This window comes from Ursus arctos, unplaced genomic scaffold (genome assembly GCF_023065955.2).
Source record: "Ursus arctos isolate Adak ecotype North America unplaced genomic scaffold, UrsArc2.0 scaffold_27, whole genome shotgun sequence".
Classification (NCBI taxonomy): Eukaryota; Metazoa; Chordata; class Mammalia; order Carnivora; family Ursidae; genus Ursus; species Ursus arctos.
This window is the reverse complement of record NW_026622952.1, coordinates 12,833,412-12,854,069: the sequence shown is the minus strand read 5'-3', so window position 1 is coordinate 12,854,069 and position 20,658 is coordinate 12,833,412. Positions and strand designations below refer to the sequence as shown.

The 20,658-nt window shown below is 55.3% G+C and overlaps 1 protein-coding gene across 4 annotated transcripts in view; it reads right to left on the bottom strand.

The window, feature by feature from the left end:
* Nucleotides 1–4,947: 4,947 nt before the first annotated feature.
* Nucleotides 4,948–20,658, bottom strand: part of RBPMS (RNA binding protein, mRNA processing factor) — a 165,999-nt gene continuing 150,288 nt past the window's right edge. For 3 of the 4 annotated variants that reach the window (XM_057303576.1, XM_057303574.1, XM_057303575.1), the window contains 3 exons: nucleotides 15,010–15,143; nucleotides 12,725–12,794; nucleotides 4,950–5,048 (listed from right to left, as the gene is read on the bottom strand). In XM_057303576.1, coding sequence (XP_057159559.1) covers nucleotides 5,034–5,048; nucleotides 12,725–12,794; nucleotides 15,010–15,143 — 219 coding nt within the window. In that variant the 3' untranslated portion in view covers nucleotides 4,950–5,033. Of the gene's footprint in view, nucleotides 5,049–12,724; nucleotides 12,795–15,009; nucleotides 15,144–20,658 lie in introns of all 4 variants that reach the window. The other variant, XM_044387504.3, reaches the window with a different exon arrangement.

Genomic DNA, 20,658 nt, shown 5'->3' with positions numbered 1-20,658 from the left:
ATCAGTTGAACTAGGCTTCTCACAGAGGCTAGAAAGGCCTGGGGGGCCCGCAGTGCGCACGCCACCTCAGTGACCCCCCCCCCCCACCCCTGCCGCCTCTCTCGGCAGAGCTGACAGGCCAGGAGTGCAGGAGGAGAGAGACGCCGTCTGGACATCTCCTTCTGCCTGCTTTGCCTCCCCTGGTGCCCAGCACAGGAAGGGTGTCGCCGGTCCCTCGGCAGGTGCTCGGTGAGGGAGAAACCTGAGTGGGCTGGGACGCTGCACACCCCGTCTTGGGCACATGTCACCGGACCCGTGACGCTCCGTGAGCAGGGCCAGGAGACGGGCCCACTTTTGAGCGCTTCATCTTTTTGCTGCACCCTGACTTGTACCCAGTGGGGACACCAGCAGCCCTGGGTGGGTGGCAGGGACCAGGGCGCCAGGCATTACCACCAAAGCTGGAGCAGCGGACCTTCCCAGTGAACTCAGGACCTAACGGGCCCTCAAATGCCTGAGCTGCCCTCGAACTGCCAAAGGAGCCTCCCCTACGGAGTGGGAAGAGGCAGAGCCCCCTTGCGCCCCCAGCTCTGGACGGCCACTGCCCAGTCAAAGTGGATACAAGACACTTTCCCCCACTCTTGAGGCTCGTCAGGCTTGGAACGACAAGTCCCACGTCATCCCAAACTTGACCACGGGCCAGCAGCCCAAGCTGTGTATTGGTTCCAGGAAACGGTTTCTGAGGAACAGCAGTCCCCCTACGGCTGTTCCTACTTTGGAACAATTCACAGGGGACGGCGCTGGGCAGCCCTCGGACTCTGGGAACCTTAAGGGGCCTGCGCGCTGCCAAAGGAGAGCGCCATCTCGGGAAAGCAGCCCAAACTCCCATGTGGGGACACCGCTTCGACACCAACATCTGAAAGCAAAGCTGCCACACTGCCTTCAGGGACAGAGACTCAATGAACAGGCAAAGGAACACTGGCCACCTGTGATGGCGCCTGCCCGTGCGCACAGGACAGACCAGGTACCTGTGGTCTCCCCCAGCCCCGGGCCGGGGCCTGGTTGGTCGGCTTTCTCCTCCGGAGAGCTCAATGACCATCTCTGGCCAAGTACATGTTGCTACTCCTGGCCTTTCTGGGTCCACAGCCAGTTCTGGACAACTGTCCCCGTTCCTATCAGCTTTGCCCTGGACATTTCTGCCATGACCTCAAAGGCACTCTGTCTACACCCAGACTCCCCACCCTACCTTCTTCATATCGCTCCCGCTCCCGACCCCTCCGCCTGTGTCTCCATCCCTCCACCCAGCCCCTGGTGACACGGCCACAGCCTGTCTCTCGGATGACTGTGACTTCCCGACACCGCCATCACCATCACGGGCTCACCTCTCCTGGTACATGTTTCTAATTTGACTCTTCATTTTGCTGTGGACAGCCAGGTGACAAGGATACTGAAAACCCCTTCCCCTGTCTCCACGGGACCCCAGATCCCTAACACATCCATCCAGGCCCTCAAAAGCTGGGCCATAATCCACTTTGGACCAGAACTGTGGTGCAGATCTTCCTCCCTCCTCCTGTTCTTAGGAGCCCTGCTCGCTCTCAGAACTCGGTGTGAGTGCCCCCCGCCGGGCTGTCTCTTCTGGGCTCTCACTACGAGTCCTCACTGTCCAGGCCATTTGTTTGGCTTCCTCAAGGATTAGCTTGGATTGTTTTCCTCCCTAAGACTACATCCTCCTTCCTCCACCCCAGACATAGTCACTTGCATGTAGCAAAACTTCAGAGCCCCGCACTCTAGCGCCGTGAAGGAAATGGGAACGACGGACAGTTAATGGCACGCGGCACTGAGACGTGGTTCCTGAGTCTGGATGATGCCCCTGTAAGCGCCAGGAGCCTGTGCCCACGGCCCCCTCAGCACCCACCTGGGGCAGCTCTGGGCCTGACGGGCGCCTTCCCGAGAGGCACGAGTGGGGGGAAAGGGAGGGTGCCTCCAGCTGCCCTGGCCTCTCAGCAGCCCACCCTGGCCGCCCAGGACTCTGTCCCTTTCTTCCTGGACTCGAGCAGGAAGCAAGGTGCATGGCCTGATGAGGAAGGCTTTGAAGGGAAAGCCATGGAAGAGAGGAGGGGGGATGAGAGCTGATCGTTTCCCGAGCTTTTCCATAACTGTGCTGTGGAGATGTAATTCTCACATGGGAAAAGAATGCGTCCACATTGCCATAGATGTTCCCAGACTGAACAGAAGGTCAGAATGTGGCTATTTCAGTCCCTGTAAACAAGGAAGGGGTTTAGCTAAGAACGGAGTTCAAACCTTGGAATGTATTAACAAGGACATTTTAAACAGAATACAGAGACATCCGGGAACACGGAGCACCGTGGAGGGATGGGGGCGGGGTGGGAGAGGGTCAGGCTCTGTTTGCAGAGCAGCTTCTCCTCACAGCCTTTCCCGAAGGGCAGTCAACGGATAGACAGGGGAGGAAAACAGACGGAACAAAGCTCGTCAGAGGCAGGTCGCAACTGTCCCGTATAAGACCAAGGAGAATGTCTGCTGCCGTCTGAAAGAATATTCTACAATTCTTAAACATTTCATGACCGTTGTCCTTGATCGAAAAGATAAGCCTGTGGCCCTCACGACTGGGCACAGCTGCTGTTGGGTTTGGGGCCAAGGTGCTTGCTGGCTGCCATGGGAACGATGCCAGACCCGCCGGGCCTGCTCTCCCCCGACTCAACTTTGGGCTCTTTCTCTCAGCAGTAAGAAAATTCTGTTTCCCCCATCCTACTGCATACACTTGGCCTATTTACTAATGATTCCCAAGAGTTTCTCCAGATGTATCCATTTTTACCCAAAGTCGGATAAGGAATATTCTCCTCTACTCAACTCCCAACAAACACGGAACATAGTTTGCATTTTATACCTGTAACAATCAAATACCAGTATTAATTGGTAATAAAAAGCCTAGTTAACATCTTAAAGGGTTCACAGGCTAGAGTCTCCAGGAGAACAGTCTTCTGTAGTTGGAAACTCCTCCCCCGCATTCTAAACACACATCCCTACCTGCCCCTGCACACATGCGCCCTTCGGCCCCAGAAACTCACACCGCACAGCCAGCAGGCCACTTCCCTGCATGGGTTCCCGCTCCCGTGCCTGGCCAGAGAGGGCTCAGCCTCCTGGCAGTCCAGGCCCATGTCTGCCCTCCGAGGACGGGCCAGAGCAGTGCTGGCCAACAGTGGGCCGCCTCCAGGCTTGTTCTTGTAACACATGGATGGCCCCAGAACTGGTGAGCCCCACGCTGAACATGGCTAGTGCCAAGGCGCCCTCCAGCTTGTCTGGTCCATGCTGGCTGGCCGCCTGCAAGCTCTCAGCTGCCCCGAGTCCAGGGCTACCCCCGCCCCTTTTCTGCTCTGGTTCAGCAGGCCCTTCCCTGTCTAAATGAAGTCACTGCGTGCTCCAGCTGCCATGCTTCCTGACCAGGCTCATCTGCATTTGTCCGGAATTACTGATGTTTGGGTTAATTTATTGCATTAAAAAAATATATTCTAACCTGCTTCCAAAAAATTACATGGGTAGCTTTTAATTGGTCTTTAAAGTGTGCCAGAGGAGGGGGAGGAAAAAAAAATCTTGTCCTTTAAGGTTTTACCGGGGGCGCCTGAGTGGTTCAGCTGGTTAAGCCTCGGACTCTTGATTTCAGCTCAGGTCATGATTTCACGGTCATGAGATGGAGCCCCGGGTCAGACTCTGTGCTCAGCATGGAGTCTACTTGAGATTCTGTCTCCCTCTGCCTTTCCCCAACTCGCAGTTGTGCTTGGTATCTCTCTCAAATAAATAAATAAAATCTTAAAAAAAAAAGTTTTACCGGGTGATGATAGTAAGAATAGTGTGGGCATTGCTATTAAGAACCATGACAAAAGGACCACCTAATAAATTAGAAGGCAATGGAATTGGTGGGATAGATATTAGCTGCCCTACTAATGTGGAAAAACAGCTCCCTGTCGTTAAGTTTGGTCAGTGTGAGAAACACGTCAGTGGGGGAGAAAGACCCCAAGTGCAGGCTGCTGGCCCCCTGTCCAGGCAGGTGGAGGGGGGCTGCGAAACGCCGCACACACGACGTGCCTGCCTCTGGACGGGCTCTACTCTGTGCGAGAAATTACCTAAGTCCCAAAAATGTGGTAATGACCTCCTTGGCTAGATCTGCCTGGTTCTCTGTCCTCAGCAGGAATCCTGCCCTCTTTCTGACTCATCTTTTCTTCATAGGCCCCTTTTACGGATGAAATTCGCCACCTTATTTGGGCCGAGACAACCGCTGCGGGCCTGCCCTTGGCACTCCTGTTGTTCTAGGCCAAGTTTTGCAGACAGACTGGAAGCCCCTCTTCGTGGCAGGCAGCAGGCCGGTCACGTGTGGGAACGCTACGTTACTGTTCTAGACACTTACTACAAGAAGCTGGTGAGTCGACCAAAGAGATGAATAAATCACCAAAATCATCAGCCAGCAGGAAAGCCCGGAGCCTGGAGGGGTTCAGTGAGAACCCTGCCCCATTCAGCTGTGCTCAAGGGCAACCACTCGTTTCCGAAAAGACTCGGGAAATTGTGTCACTGGGAAAGGGCTACACTGCATTCAGTACAACGGGAAGAAATCAGGAGTAGTAGACCTACTACATCTAAAAGATTCTCACCCAAATGGTTCATTTCCAAAAAAGGTGCAGATGCCGATGGCCTCACCGACCATGTGCGCGGAGAGTCTGCAAACCCCTCCCCGCACTGGCCCTTCTGGGGCGCCCTTCCCTGAGCAGGCTGTGGCCGGACGAGATGAAGAGCAAACCCCTGACCACAGCACTCCATACCAGCGCGCCTCAACCTAGAGCACCCAGCAGAATCATCTGGGGGAGGTGGTAACACCTAGACCGCTGGGCTGCACCCCCGTGCCCCGCCCGGGACATGCTGCCTCCCCACGGGGCCTGTTCGGCCCGACTGTGGACTCACCAGCATGCTCCAGTTTTGCAGAACAGCTTGAGAACAGCAGCCACCACTGCAGATTGCATTAATACCCACAAGACAGATTGCAGCCACCATCACACACCTGGAACCTGGATGGAGAAAGAAATCACCCATTAACAGTGTGCAGTCATTTCCAGCCCCAGGGCTGGTCGCCTCTTAGGGTTCCCTGGGTCCCGAAGGTCAGCCTGGTCTGTGAGCAAAGAACGGAGAGTCATTGGCAAAGGGACCGAGGCCTCCACGGCGGAGCTAGGGACAAGTGCCCGGTGAGAATGACCACACCAGTGGCATGGCAGCTCCCCACGGGGACCACGAGCTTCGGGCCTGGTCAGAGGGAAAGCTCCCTGGCACCAAGGCCGGGGGCGAGGGGGGAGGGACTCTGGAGCAAAGTGTGCTGTGGGAGACGCGGTCTTCACATGCTCACTCCAGTAGGCGTGTGTCCATGGTGGGGACGGGCCAGAGCACAGCTGCAGCAACAGCAGGCCGCCCGGCCAAGGAGGCAAGGCCGCTGCGCACGGAGTTCCGAGGGGACCGGACCCCTAGGGCTGTTCAAAAGCCCTGCTGAGGAGAGGTGCAGGCCCTGAAGCCCCCCCCCCCCCCAAAGAGAGGAAGTGCCGCAGACCTATCTATCCGGCTCCAGCAGCTGCCCCAGACCACAGTAATAGCTTTGGTCAGCCCAAGGCCACAGAGGCAATTCTCCAGGAGGATGCTGTGCTGTCACATGCACCAGTGGGCTAAACTTTGCTCCAAGCACCTTCTGGAAAACAAAAACTAAAAGGAAACATTTGTGACTATATCCTGTTCCCAAGGGTCCGAGAATTTTGAAATAGGAAGGTGCCGAGACCCAGCAGATCATAAATTTTTAATACTCTTCTGCAGGCATGACCGCCTCAGGGCCAGCTGGTTTTCACGAGAACTCCCGGAGCCAAGGAGGGACGCCTGCCTCCCGGCACGCGGATGCCAGTGGCCCTCTTCCCCACTAACCTTGCGCGTTCAGCCCCGGCCGTGCTCCTCCCCTGCCTGCAGACAGAGAGGCGGACTTGGGCGCGCGGGGCCTCGTGAATAGGAGTGCGCCGGATGTTGCTGCGAGCCCCGAGTTCCCACAGAGGCCTCACTGCTCTGCTGGCACGGGAAGATGACCCCTGGGGTTCGGCAGGGAGGCTGGGCCTGGGCTGAAAGCCTTCGCTGGGGTTATGGGTGAGGCTGAAGGAAAGACTGCCCTCCTAGGACATCTCTCTTCTCAGAACTAAGGAAAAAAAAGTTTTCCCCAGATTTCCACTTTAAAACATTAAAAGATGAGTAGATATAATTCGAGTTTCTAGTAAAAGTTGGGTTGAGGACAGAAAAAGAAATAATCATCTTTGCAAATAAAATTTATCAGCTCCCCCAACTTCTTCCCACCTTGTCCACTCTTGGCAAGAGCCTGCAAGCCAGGATGTGCCCACAGCTGTCCCCCCCCCCCCCCCGCCGCCCCCCGTGCCTGGGTTGGCCAGCCCAGTGCGGGGCTCCAGACGCCTGCTGCTTAGGATGTCCCACCCATGGCCACATCCCTCCAGGCGTCTGGGCTGAAAGGCATCAGGATGACTCAAGACCGATGGACGAGGAGCGCAGGAGCCATGGCGCCCACCCCTGGTTCTGGGAGCACGGGGCACTGTCACCAGGCTGCTCTTTGCAGCGAGGACAGCAGCAGCAGCTGTCTGCATGCCAGGGCTGCCCCAGGTGGACAGGGAGCACACGCGGGCCAGTCTGTTCTACAGGGACCCTGCGGGGTGACAAAGAACATAAAACACCAGAGGGAAGTCTAAACGTGTTCATTTTTAACCTCAGAGTGAACACACGGGCCATCTGAATTTCCTTTTCCAGCAGAAGGAGAGCTGGTCGCGTGGGGGGTGGGGGTGGGGCAGAGGCTCCCGTAGGTGGCCCTGATTTGCCCCAAGACCTCATGGCCTGGTCTTCATACTCAGCCACCCTCTTTTAACTTCTTCCAGGGACCGTCAGGCAGTTCTCCAGGTGCATATGGTCAGGAGTCTCGAACCCTCCCCACCAGACTCACAGGAAAGAGAGATGGGGCAAAGGCAGGCCCATCACTGCTCTGACTGCCCCGGGTCCTCATACCGTTGTGGTGCGTAGATGAGCTCGGTGCTTGTGCGGCCAGCAGATGTCTGTGGTGCCTTCACTTTCGGAACTGGGGGAGGGGCACGACAGTGGCTGGAAGGGGTGCCCACCACAGTCACTGACACGACGCAGGCGTTCAGGCCTGTCCCTGCAGCTCACACAGGAACCGAACAGACCCTGGGCTTGGGGACTCAGGACCAGGGCATGTGGCTCCTCACCGGGAAAATGGGACAAGCGCTGGCAGGGAAGGACCAGCAGCGAGGGCCACACCGCGCCGGCGTTCTCTGCCCCCCGGACGCCTCGCCCTGCGCAGGCCCGCTGCACTGCAAGCTTGTTCACTTGGACTCAGCAAAGGGGAAGGCAGGACGAAGACTGGAAAAGTTCAATTCCTCTCTTTGGGTCACTTTGGAACTAAGCTTTGGGTCACTGCTGGAACTAAGCACCAGGCTGACCCTGAGCCCCCTGCCGCGTGGCACACACAGCCCCGGCCAGCACCTGCCGCAGGAACAGTGACCCTCCTACCTCGCTCTGTAGTTTCCCCTTAGCACGTCTCACCGCCTGACCTCGTGTTTTAGTGTTTTATGACCCATCTTCTCCCTGCTGTAAGAGGTCAGCTCCACGCAGACAAGGATTTTGTCTGCTTTTCTTACTCTTGTACCCTTAGCAGCCAAAACAGTCCCTTACCTGCTGCAGATGTTCACTGGATAGTGACTGTGCTAGCGACCTTGAGACACAGAGACCATGGTTAACAGAAGGGGGGGGGGAGTGGCGCTTCAGCACAAGCACCGCCCTGGGTCCTGGGCACCCACCCCAGGCTCCTCCTCTTTTTTTTTTTTTTTCCTTAAAGATTTTATTTTTTTAAAGACTTTATTGGACAGAGAGAGCACAAGCAGGGGGAATGGCAGAAGGAGAGACAGAAGCAGGCTCCCCGCAGAGCAGGGAGCCCAACATGGGGCTCGATCCCAGGACCCTGAGATCAGGACCCGAGCTGAAGGCAGATGCTTAACTGGCTGAGCCACCATGTCACCCCCTAAGATCTGAGAGTGAGTACGAGTTGGGGGGGGTGGGGACAAAGGGAGAATCAGACATCCCGCTGAGCGGAGAGCCTGCTGGCTGGCGTGGGGCTGGGATCATGACCTGAGCCCAAGGTAGACGCTTAACCAACTAAGCCACCCAGTTGCCCCACCCAGGGCTCTTCTAGGGAGAAGGCAGGGGTGCCTGCAGGGGTCACAGCACGGTCTGAGCTCCCAGCTCTGCCTGACATCCAGCTCCTGGGCTCCCCGGACAATGGCTGCATCCCCAAGGCCCTCGTGCTCACAGCCAGAGACAGACGAGGCTGTTCCTCCCAAAACAAAACATGAGGAATACACAGGTTTACATTCTGGTCTTACTATTTCTTGCCGTGTCTTTGTCTCATTTGTTGACACTGTAACTACATGTGCTCGTAATTTCTGTGCTGTGGTCTTGGTCCTAGGCCAGGGAGATTTTGGGAGTTCTTAAAGAATGCCCTCCCACATCTACCCCAGCTCCTCTTTTTAACTACATTTGGAAACCCAACAAGGAAGGCTGTGTAACTCATTCCCTGTAAAGAGTTACTAAAAACTTGCTCATGCTTTCCTGTTCTCAATGCATCCGGGAAATGGATCATTTTCGATGATTATCATGTCATCTGGGGTTGTCTACCCCAGGGCTGGACCGTCGGCAAAACTCCAGTGACGTGCAGACACAGCCTGTGGCCAGACTAAACCCCGTCAAGCAGGACACTGAACAAATTAAAACACCAATGACACCCACCCCTCTGATGGTCTTACTTGTGCACCCCCACCCCCACCCGAGGGGCTTTCCTCGCAAGTCCACCCTGGGGCATCCTCAGCAGTAACTCTTTCTCTTTAAAATGTGTATCCATGGGGTACCTGGGGGTCTCAGTGGGTTAAGTGACTGCCTTCGGCTGGGGTCATGATCCTGGAGTCCCAGGATCGAGCCCCACATCAGGCTCCCTGCTCAGCGGGGAGCCTGCTTGCCACTCCCCCTGCTTGTGCTGTCAAATAAATAAAATCTTTAAAAAAAATAATAAATGTGTGTCCATGACTCCCACCCACTAGAACTGGAGTTCCTTAGGGGCACAGGCCTGGTCTGCATGCACATTTTTGTATCAAGCACATAGTGGACACATAACATATGTTTACTTAAAGAATAAAGAGCTTGTTTACTTTTCTAGTCTAGTCCCTGATTTCGCAGGAGTTTGGAGTAAATGAAAAACCCCTGCAGGACCCTGAAGAAACAGGCTCTGGACTGTTCAGAATTGGGAAGGGTGGCCCCCAGAGCTCCACACGTCAGGAGTGACGGCCAGTCTGGGTCTGCGTATAGGTCATCATGTCTGATACCAGACATCACTCCTGCTCTTGTCTTCCATTCGGTGCCACATTCCCACAGAGGAAGGAAGACCACCCCCCCCCAAACAGAGGAAAGCCGCGTGGGGCCGTGATGCCACTGGCCACACCTATCCTACATTTGGCCTTTTTGAAAGACCAGTTTTGCGCTAAAATGTTTATTATTTCATCAGAACCACTGTTCTCAATTCTAATGTACATTTCCCTAAGATCGTACGTGGCCTGGTTTATTAGCTCAAGGACTTGATCCAAGAGACTAGACGGAGCCTGAGTAACGGATCCACACTGAACTGTCTCACCTCTGGCAAGATGGTGGTAATAAGTACAATTATCCACCCTCCTTGCTCACCACCCCTCCTCTGCTCCCTCCAGACCCCGAGGGAGTCCGGCCCGTGGCCCAAGTTTAGCTCAGAACAAACGGTGCCCTCACAGGAATGTTCCACCTGCACACAGATCCGACAGCTTCACAAGCCGTACTTCTGAGGGGGAAACCGCCAGGCCTTCCTCGGTAGCCACTGCTGCCTCCAGGCCTCTGGTGGACAGGGCTGTGCGGAAGGATGATCTGGAACAACTTAGGGGGGCGGACAGAAAGCGCAGGATCTTACTGGCTGGAACCGTGCAGCTGCTTAAGGATCGTGCCTTTCCTGCGGCCTGTCTAAACGCCTAAAAAATCCTTCCTCGGGCCCTGTGCCACCCCCGTCCTCAGCCAACCGCCGCCGCCACATCTGGAGGTTTGCTCTCATCTTCCGCAGCTTTCACACCGTCTGGTACCGCTGACCCCAGCAGCTCACCACCGCCCCCGCCGCCCCTGCGGGCACTCGTCCTCCTCCACGGGCGCTTGTCCTCCGCTGCCTCTGCGTCTAGGGGAGCCGCAGGCCTGTGTCCCACCGACCTTTCTTCCGGCTTCTCCAACTTCCTCAACTACCTGCCAGGGCCGAATGCCAGGTGTACCCCCAACCCAGGAACTCCTTTGGGAGCTTCAGAATCCTAGTTATCCGACCCTGGGTGCCTCTGGGTGAACCCTCTGAGGACGGAGATGCGAGCGCACCGTCACGGAGCCAGAGGCGCACGTGATCCATCAGTGCCTCCTGGAGCCCGGCGACAGTGCTGCGGCCGCCTGGCCCCGGTAACAGAGGCAGGGTCCCTCCCGACGAAATGACTAACCAAGGCTTTGGCAACGAAGAACCGAGAGCTGGGGACACATCATTTTAAAAATTAATCATGGGCAAATGAATATGCAACATGGACTTGGGAAGTCCGGGCATACCGGACCCTAGACTATACCTCAAAGCTTACAAACTGTATTTCCAGGAAGAAAAACTCCTCCCTAAACAGCAGACTTTAATATTTCACAAAACAGCAAAATACTTTAAATACTTTTGGCATCTACCATGGACTACTGACTTTTTTCTAAGAAACTACATTTAAAAGGCAATGGCCATCCACGGATACTACCACTTCATGGAAAATGGGCACTTGAACACATATACAACATAAGTTCAGAATAAGGGACAAATACAAGCAGCTTAAAAAAAAAAAAGAATCTACTACACTGTCCTAATTTTTCCCTCATCATAAACACATCAGCGGTAACTCTAACATAATGACCACTGGCCCAAAGATCTCTGTGTGTAGGTGTCACTGGTTTGGGTTCTGGACAAGAGATTAGGGCATGGTTTCCCAAAGTGTGTTCTATGTAAAACAGCAGTCTCCTAAGGGTCTGTGAAAGAGAGGGCTCCCTTGTCTCAAATGCATTTCAGAAATCCTGCATCCTTGAGTTCCCTAATCTTACAGACTCATGATGCTCATATTATTATAAAGGTTCCAAGAATCTTTTGGTTAAAAAAAAAAAAAAGTGCTTAACTCTGACGTTGGCAAAATTTACGTACTCTGCCTCCAGTTATCCCCAAGGACTAGCGTTGCTCTGGCCACGCTCAGAAATAGGTCTGGTTGGGGAAGAGTAGGTACAATTCTAACTTACTGGAGTGGATGTCTAAAAGCACAGAAATGTGATCCCTCATCTTACTCATTACCCCACCAGCAGAGCAAGAATCCTGACCAGCTGGGCTGCGCGGCTGCTGCGGCCTGGCCACTCTGCGGCCCACCACTAATTCTCGCGGCCGTGAGGCCCCGCCCCCGGAACAAAGGCACCTGCCTCCCCACCCAGGACTGGAGCTCTCTGGCAGTGCTGAAGACTCCAGCGGATGAAGTCCGCGCTCAGCAGTCACCCTGGAAGTTGAAATGAAGGTGACATGACGTACCCAGTGAGACTTCAGGTCAACAGGGCACCTTGCCTGTGGAAAACAAATCCCAGAACTCTTTGAAAATCCTGTTCAGTGCTCTCCTTCCTCCTCACTAGGGCGGCACTGACCCGGATGAGGCCGGCTCTGGCGTCCACCATTTCCCCAGTGCTTCCCCCGGGAGTGGTCAGAAACCGTTCCCTCACGGAAGCGGAACCGAAGTCCACCCGAGGCCAGTTCGTTCCGCATTTGTCCTTCAGAAGATCAGCATTAGGTATAGGCGAGTACGTAATTCTGCGTGATCTTTGGCATTCCTAACGCATGAAGGTCTGCTCTGCCCCTCCTCTCGTGTTTCCCGGCTAGCGAAGGAAAGAAAGAAACCACGAGAACCGCCGACTGTAGAACTGTAACATCTCAGAGGCCTTACGGCCGACTCCCCAGATTCACACGCCGCATCAGAGTTCTCAGTAACGGTGCTTTGTATTTAACAGAAATTCGGTCAAGGTACGGAAATAAAGAAGGTGTTCGGAATTTTATACAGATGATACATTTACAGGAAAAACTGACTTGGTAGTTCCCTGAAGCAAGGTTAGGCCTAAAATAAAACGGCGCGAAGATGCCCAGTTAGCCTGTTTCCTTCAAGACAAGACAGCTCACGGACAGCCTGCTAGAAACAGCACGCCGCCTGCCTCCAGATGGAAGAGGAGAACTCGCCCAGTTCTAGCACGCACGCACGCACGCACGCACGTTAGCCTGACGCACGGCGAAGGCCCCACGAGCGCGCACCACGGAGCACCGGAGGCCCGGCCGCCGACGCGGAAGCAGCGCCAGCGGCCGATTTAGGACGTGGAAACCGTGGGGGCGATGTGTCCGGCGAGGCTCGGCCAGAGTAACACCCCTCGCTTCTCCCTCCACCCGCCGGAGAGCGCGCCCCGGGAGCCGCCCCGCCACAGGGGCTCCGCGGGTGGGGTCCGGGACGTGCGGCGCCGGCCGCTGCTGCGCACGCTCAGAGCGAGTACTTACATAGTATTCAGCAGAACTGACGGGACTTCCAGCCCTGAGAAGTAGCCTCGGAGGGAGGGAGCCAGCGCATCTGGAAAGACACGGGGGGAGAAGGCTGTGAACCAGGGCTCCCCCCGGACATCCCCGCTCCTCAGAGCACCCTGCCGGGCTGACCGCCCCCCCGCGGTTCCGAGATGGTGCCCACTTACAGCGCCAGCGGGCGGCTCTCCCCAGGGGCTGAGAAGTACCAGAGCGGCACCCGGGAGACCTTCCGCGTCCCCTTACTGAACACGGGGCCCAGCTCGCAGCGAAGCGCCGGCTCAGGGAGCTCGCCAGATCCAGCAGCTCCCTTGCTCCCACCCTCCTGGCCTCAGGGAACAGCCCGCTGGGCTAACATCTGGGAGCCCCTTTCTCTGCCCTCACTCAGCAGTGCCTAGGCTAGGGGGCAGGCTGCCTCCTGGTTGGCTAAGCGGCGCGTGGAAACGTATCTGCGTTGACAGAGGAGGGCCGGTCCCCGACCCATCGGTGCCAGGACACCTCTGAGATCCTGCTCCCGTTCTTTTGGAAAAGGGGTCTGGCTTCTCGGCGCTGTGGGGTATCTGGTACCCCAAGCCCTCTGCTCACTATGCCGAGGAGGTCCCGCAGCACCATCTTTTCCATGGGGTTTCCAAAGTGGAAGGCCAGCAACAAAACAAATGGATTGAGTGATGCTTTGTCCACTTGGCAGAATGTTCCCAGTCCTGTGCTGAGGAACACGTGAGGAAACAAAAGGGCAATTGCACTTTGGCTTTAACAAATGTCCATCTGTCGGCAATGTCAGTTTTGCCCCTCGGCCTTTGGCCAGAAGAAATGCCCATTCACCACTGCTCCTGTTTTCCTGGAGGGATGGCCTCCCCATCAGGCCGAGGAGCAACACAGGCAACTGGGAGTGGGGGAGGGAGAGCAATTACATCAAAGGGGGGAGACGCTCAGGAGGGCTGGATGGCTCTGTGGAGAAGGGCATCTTCCCCAGTGTGGCAGGAGGAGAAAGAGGGATCCTTTACCTGGGTCTGGCCCAAAACGTTTCTAGAGTGGAATGCAATGCTGGAAGGAATTTTTCCCTGACAAATCTACTCCGATGGTTTAATAAAATAGATTCTGCTGGCGAACCCCCTTTCTGCGGGGCATCTCCCGCAGCTCTCCAAAGCATATACAGATGGAGCAGCATTCTGACAGAGGTGGAGGTGCAGGGGGCCTGAAACCTGGAAGGAAACTGCAGAACCCAGGGGGTGCTGGTGGACTGACGCAGAACCCCCCCCGCCCGCCTCTTCTAACCTGCTTTTATAGGTGCGGCAATCAGTTGAGAGCTGGGTATTCTGAGTGACGTCCCCGGGGGCACAGAGCCCAGTGGGGTCCGGATCCAGGGCCCAGGCTCCACTGGCTCTCGTAACTTTTCTCGGAGTGGGCCCCAGACCCAGCTCACACAGGATCCCCAGCCTTTGGTCTTGCTCCCCATGCAGAAGTCCTCTGCATTTCCTTCTACCCCATGGGCCTCCTTTCTCTCTGGCTCTCAATGCAGGGTGAGGGGCCACACTGGCGGACTCCGTCCCAACTTGGGGCCTCACCTCCTCGGGAAACGAAGACTTAAAAGGACCACAGATGTGTTTTGAGCTTCTGCCCAAACCAGGGCTCCAGCTCAGGGAACCCCCTGGGCCAGCTGTACATGCAGGCTCCTCTGGGGGATACACTGGATATTCCTAGAAATCATATCACCAGATAGAGGGGGTCCCCCGCATTGTGGGAGGGCAAAGCTGTGTTCCTTGGGAGTCAGCAGCAGGTACTGAAGTTCACTTAAGGCAGGGCCAGAGTCCTTTTCTTTCTTTTCTTTTTTTTTTTTAAGATTTTATTTATTTATTTGACAGGGAAAGAGACAGCCAGTGAGAGAGGGAACACAAGCAGGGGGAGTGGGAGAGGAAGAAGCAGGCTCCCAGTGGAGGAGCCTGATGTGGGGCTTGATCCCAGAACGCCGGGATCACGCCCTGAGCCGAAGGCAGACGCTTAACGACTGCACCACCCAAGCGCCCCCAGAGTCGTTTCGACACTCAATAGCAATTAAGGGGACGAGGGACCAGAAGCTTTTTGTAAGCAGGTAGGCTAAAAAACATGTCGCTTTGGGAATTCAGGAGTATATGCAGGACAAAGAAGAGAGAAATAAAGAAGGGAAGTGTGGGAGGATGGGAAGGAAAAGGAGGGAGGAGTACAGGGGTGCAGGGGGAGAGGGCAAAGAGGAGGAGAGGGTGGGTGAAAGACAAAAATTTCATACCTACCCATGGCTTATGGCTTTGTGCATCTGAATCCACTTGCTCACTAAGCAAAGGGCAGAGTTGGAGCTGCCTTCCTGAGACAGGTGGTAAAGGAGGGGACGGGGGCACAGCCCCACAGCAGGTGGGGGGCTGGGAACCTAAACACACAGCGGGAGAGGATGGGTCTGTGTGCACTGGAGTCGGAGGGAGCGTGGTGGTGGCGACTGGTGCTGCCTGGGTGTGGGGCTGGGGCACTGAGCCCCACGAGGCCAAGACATGTTGGTGTTTCAGAGACACAGGAAGAGGGAGGTCTGACCAGGGGGTGGGGGCGCAGTGGATGGCATGACTTTTGGTGACGGTGACTGCGAGAAGGAAGCCCTTCATCTCCCACACACCCACCCCAGCCTCAGCCAACCTCTGGTGCATGCTAGCCTCTTCTACCCACGCTGTCCTTGTCCCCGAGCCCTGTGGTCAGCCTGGTCTAGAACACCCGAGCACTCCAGGGCGATAAGCAGGTTGACTCTGGGCTGTGGGGTCTAGGATAAGCTGTACTCAGCTCAGCCGAGGTCAAGTTGGCCCACTGGCTGATTCTCGGGGAGCATGTGGTGGTGATGGAGTTAACAGAGGCCCCGAAATTCATCACTCTGTGTCCCCAGGGCGTGGACACCTCTGCCCCTGCCAACAGGGTGGCTCTTCTCACTGCATTCCATAGACCTCCAAGCCCACATCCTCGCTCAGATCGGAGGGGTGCAGCGGCACCCACTTGCCAGCAGAGGGCAGTGCCCCGCCCCCGGCCCAGCCTGAGCTGCTCCCCCACGTTCCTGTGCAGCAGAGCAGAGTGGCCGAGCTCACAGGCAAAACTGAGTTCAAGCAGCAGGCGGCTGGTCCAGGTGAACAAGCTGTTTTGTGCTAACTACTGCTGTCCTCGGGGGGAGGGGGGGAGGGACTGACCCCCCCACTTGGGCTGCTTGTTCTGCTGTGGGTTCTGGCTCCAAGTCACCCGTGGCCACTCCTGCCCATTGCCTAGGGGCTGCTTTAGTGCATCGTAAACAGTGGGGAAACCTGCGGTTCCCTGACTCTCTCCCTCCACGGACAGTCCAGCAGGGGTAAGTCTGCACAGTTGACCTTCCATGAAAGACATGATCCTGTCTGTAGAAAAATGCACGTGAGCTGGCGTACACACACACACACACACACACACACACACAAACTGCACACTCAACAATCCTGCCTACAGTCCCAGGAGCTTCTGAAATCCCCAGAAGAACCTCTAACGATATGCGTGATCCACACCAACGCTGATGCCCACCCTGTCCAGACTGCTAAGCACACCACCGCACAGACTGTGGCCTGCGGGTCGATAAGCAACACGGAAGACCCTAGGGTGCTTCTCCACTCAGACTCAGAAATGCTAGTCGTTACCGCTCGGCTCACTATCCAGGGGCCACACTGTTTGGGATTCTACCATCTCACATCTTCGGGAATGTTCTTCGCAAACACAGTGGCCCTGCAAAGTGACCCTGAGGTCTCCAGCACCTTAGCACAGATGGTACCAGCTCCTGCGACGTGTGGGAGAGCTCGGACACGAGAACACCCATAAGTAGAAATAACCCAGAGCAAAAATAAAATGGAATGCTAGAGAAAGTGGTAAGTATCCATAAAAGTCATTTCTATCCTCTTCCACTTACAGATGAGCAAAACTAAGGCCCAGAGGATTCAAGTAAATACAGAATTCACATTTCCAATCATGTTGCCAAAACAGGAAGACCCTGACTGGTCTCTAGAGTGGAGCCCTCAGCCCTCTGCAGTGCCTGTGAGCAGCACAGACTACGTACCCCACCTCGGCTGCACTCCCCACCCCTCCCTTCTGGCGACCGCCGGGCGTCACCACACTGGCCTTCAGAAACAGTGTAAGTGCCTACCAGGTGCCGGCCTCCATGAAACGTAGCGGTTATTAGTAACTACTCCTTGGTTTCGCTATTTTCTTCTCCGTAAATAAAGGGATCAGTCTAGACCAGTGGTCTCAGAGTGGGGTCCCTGGCCCCCAGCGTCACCTGGGAACTTGTGAGAAATGCAGAAACCTCTGGGAGAAAAACCCAAGCCCCTGCACGTCGCAAGCCCTTCAGGAGACGATGATGCACACGTCCAAGTTTGAGACACACTGCTCCTGCGTGAGGTTTCCGAAGTGAGGCTGGAAGCAGGCTGTCTAGAGATGCTCTGTGGTCAAGTAAGTCGGAGAGAAATGCCGTCTCTGCCCCTTCAGTGGAATCGAGATACACATTAAAGACTCGAGAAGTTCCACCATGAAGAAACCTGTTTGACTTGATGAACCCCGGGCTCCCAAGTTTATCTGCCCACAGGATCTTTTTATTATGTTCCCCTGCGGTTGCTGAGAAACGCTGATGTGGAAGGCTCCTTCCCGGGGTGACTTCTGGTGGATCTGGGAGGCGGCGGCGTGCCAATATGGCCTCCAAGTTTCTAGCTCTTAACAAAACCGATCAGAGCTGGAAGATCCCCAGCCCAGCTGGTGCCCTGGATGGCTGATCTAACCTCTAAGCAGCAGTGGAGATTTTCTTACCTCTCCCAAGGCAGGTGCTGGACCTGAATACAGATTTCCCCAAGCACCATCTATTCAGAGCCGGCTCTCCTTTTTAAGGCATGGACATTCAGGCTTCGACACTGTGCCTGAGATGGAGTGCTGACCTCCCTGCTGGGGCTCTCCCAGCACGGAAACAACTGCAGCCAGCCACTCACACATTCTTTCGTTATAACCAACCCCGGCCTGCTCACTCCGGGCCTGAGGATCCATTCTGAGCAGCAGCACCAAATAAAGCATGGCAGGTCCCACAGCAAACTTTGCTGAAGGCTGCCAGGCTAAGGGAAGGCTGCCAAGCCAGGAGCACACTGCGGTCCAAGAAACTCCAAACTCACCAAAGAGACTAGACTGATCTGCCATACAAAAAAGATGGTCATCTTTATGGGACAAATCACAGGGTTCTTTAAAATAGCTCCCCTGCCCTATCTAATACAGTGTTCACCCAAACTGGAAAAACACTTTTCAGGAATTTCTGTTTCATGAAATGAGGCCCACTGAGGGTCGCTCCCGTTCCCAACCCCATCCCCCCCAAACTGCCGGCCCATCCTCTCGCTCAGCACACGCAGAGGGCACGAAAGGCTATCACCATTCTTTCCTCTTTGTCTGGCACCTAATACTCCTTGCCTAGGGCAATTAAACAAGCTGCCATCATCAAGGCGAAATATCCAGATCTATGTGAATGGGTCCAAAGGTTAAGTCGGCCATCTGACCTACCCCAACTGCCAGAAAGGAAGTGAGCCAGTCCTGCCTGGAGAAGGTTACGCTCCAGCCCAGCCCTATACCCCTGCAAGATCTCCCTGTCTGGATGGTGGGACACTGCTGAGGCCTGAGCCCAGGCAGCGACAAGTCTAGACCCCTGTGAACACCTCCTGCTAAGACCAGTCAAGGCTGGACTTAATTAACCATAAGCCTTCAGGGACAATTTTCTCTCCTGGGCTTTTAGACTCTTTCCCTGTCTGTCCTAAGCACAAACCAGGTTCTTGCCTTCAAACAGGCATGTGAAATGTGCTCAGACACCCCAGAAGTTCACTCAAGACGCCACTCGGGTTGAGGGCACCCAAGCGTGTAACATCCTGTGTCAGATTAAGTCCACAGTGGTTGCTTGTCATCCATATTTAATTCTGTCAGCCTGTTAATTTTTAACTATGTTTGCTATCAAGGGCCATTAGAGGTCCCCAGGAGCCGAGCCCAGTGAAGCGAGAAGTACTTCATGGCAGAGTGGATGAGGCTTGAAGTTGGGGTGTCCCACTTTCCCATCCTGTCACCGAGCTCTGGCCTTCCCCACTGGCAGCACAAATCCTGAATAAAACATGATCCATTTGGAGTTGATTTGCCTTTTTCCCCCCTGTCAGAATTGGTTTTCTTCAAGGAGAAGTTCACTTTCTTTTTATGAAGGCTACATTTTATATTTCTAAACCTTCTTTGTAGCCTTGGTTTTGTTTCCAAACCACTTAGAACCCACATACTTTTGGATGGTATCTGGGTGCCCATTCCTAGGACAGGAGGCCCGAGCCCGGGTGAACGGCCAGCTGGCCGAACCAGGGCCTCGCCTCGGGACACACCACGGCCACAGGCTGCGGCCCCTGCCCTGGCCCCCACTGCTTCTCCTCTTCACCCAAGAACGGAGCCTGGACCCTTATCATTCTCTTGGTGGGGTGCTGGTCTTGAGTCCCTATATCCCAACTGCTTCTAATGCTACAAGGGGAGGGCTCAGGAGCCTCTGGGCCATGCCAGATCAAGTTCTGACAAAAGAAGGAAACAGAAGAGCTAGGTTAATAATTACGACTCCATGACAAACATTTTACTCTTTCCCTCGAAATGACCCTGTCAAGTAGATACTCAGTCTTCCTCCTCATAGATGAGGAAACTGAGCTTCAGTGAGGTTAAAATAAACTTGTTTAAAATCCCAAAGGTAGCACAGTGGGTGGAAACGGTCATTAAAACTGGCCTGTTTGATTTTACAACACCGAGTCCTGATGCCGTGCCAGATCCTCTGCACCATCCTGCTGGGATGGTCAGACCACCTATTTGTGGATAATCCCACGGACGAGGGGGAGCTCCCGGAGGCCAGGGAGAAAGTCATAGGCCCTAGGAAGTTTAGCCTTACAAAGGACAAAATGAAACATGCTCGAGAGACATGAAAGACAGTGCCCCAAATGAAGGAAACCCTGTGGCCCCCCCCAGCCAGGAAAAGGCCCCCTTGGAGCCACTCTCTCAGTCATGGCAACGGTGAATTTGAGGAGTCTTGTTGGGATCCCCAACCACGGCCACGGTCATGGCCACGGCCACAGGGCACTGCTCAGGTTTCTGAACAGCTGCTGAAGCAAGCGGCCCAGTGTGGTGAAGTTTGGGGCTCGGCAGCAGCTCTGGCCAAAGGAGCCAACCATCCCCAGGAGCTCTGGCTGAAGGATTCTGGACCGCTGCTGAAGAGGCCCGTGAGGATGGGCCGAATGTTTCCGTCTCTCACTGCCTTCCTAAGGGCTCCCGCGCTCTCCAGAGACCGGAGAGCAGAGGAGGGGATGAGGACGACAGAAAAGGTAAACAGGAGGTCATTTGCTTGGCCAGGGTGGGATCCCCGGGGGTTCAGTCACAGGCCTATGGAGAGAGCAACTTCCCAAGGCACGAGAGGTGACGCTGCCACCTGGAAACGCGGCCAGGCAGAATTCCAACGGACGGACTGTGGGAAGAATGAGCCAGAGTCCAGGGAGGAATGGGCCGGATGACCCGTGGGTCTTTCTCTTCTCCAGTTTCTCTGATAGGAGAGTGAGATAAGGCAGCAGCTGGAAAGTTCAGGGACAACGGGCTTGAGTAAAGCAACACACAGGAACCACTTGGTCTCTCTGGGAATTCAGCTGTTTCCCACTCTTGATCTATTTCCTGTCAGGGAGAGGTTTTCTCCTGACAGGCGTGTCCGGGCCTGGCTGTGGGGGGAGACTTCCTGTGGGGACGAGTCCTCCCGGCGCTGGCACAGGCTGCAGAGGCCTCGCTGCTGGACGTAGGGCAGGTGCTGTCACTCTGGTGGCTGTCCCCAGATGCCTCATCTTGCTCACCTGCCCCTCATTTATTCTTCCCAACCT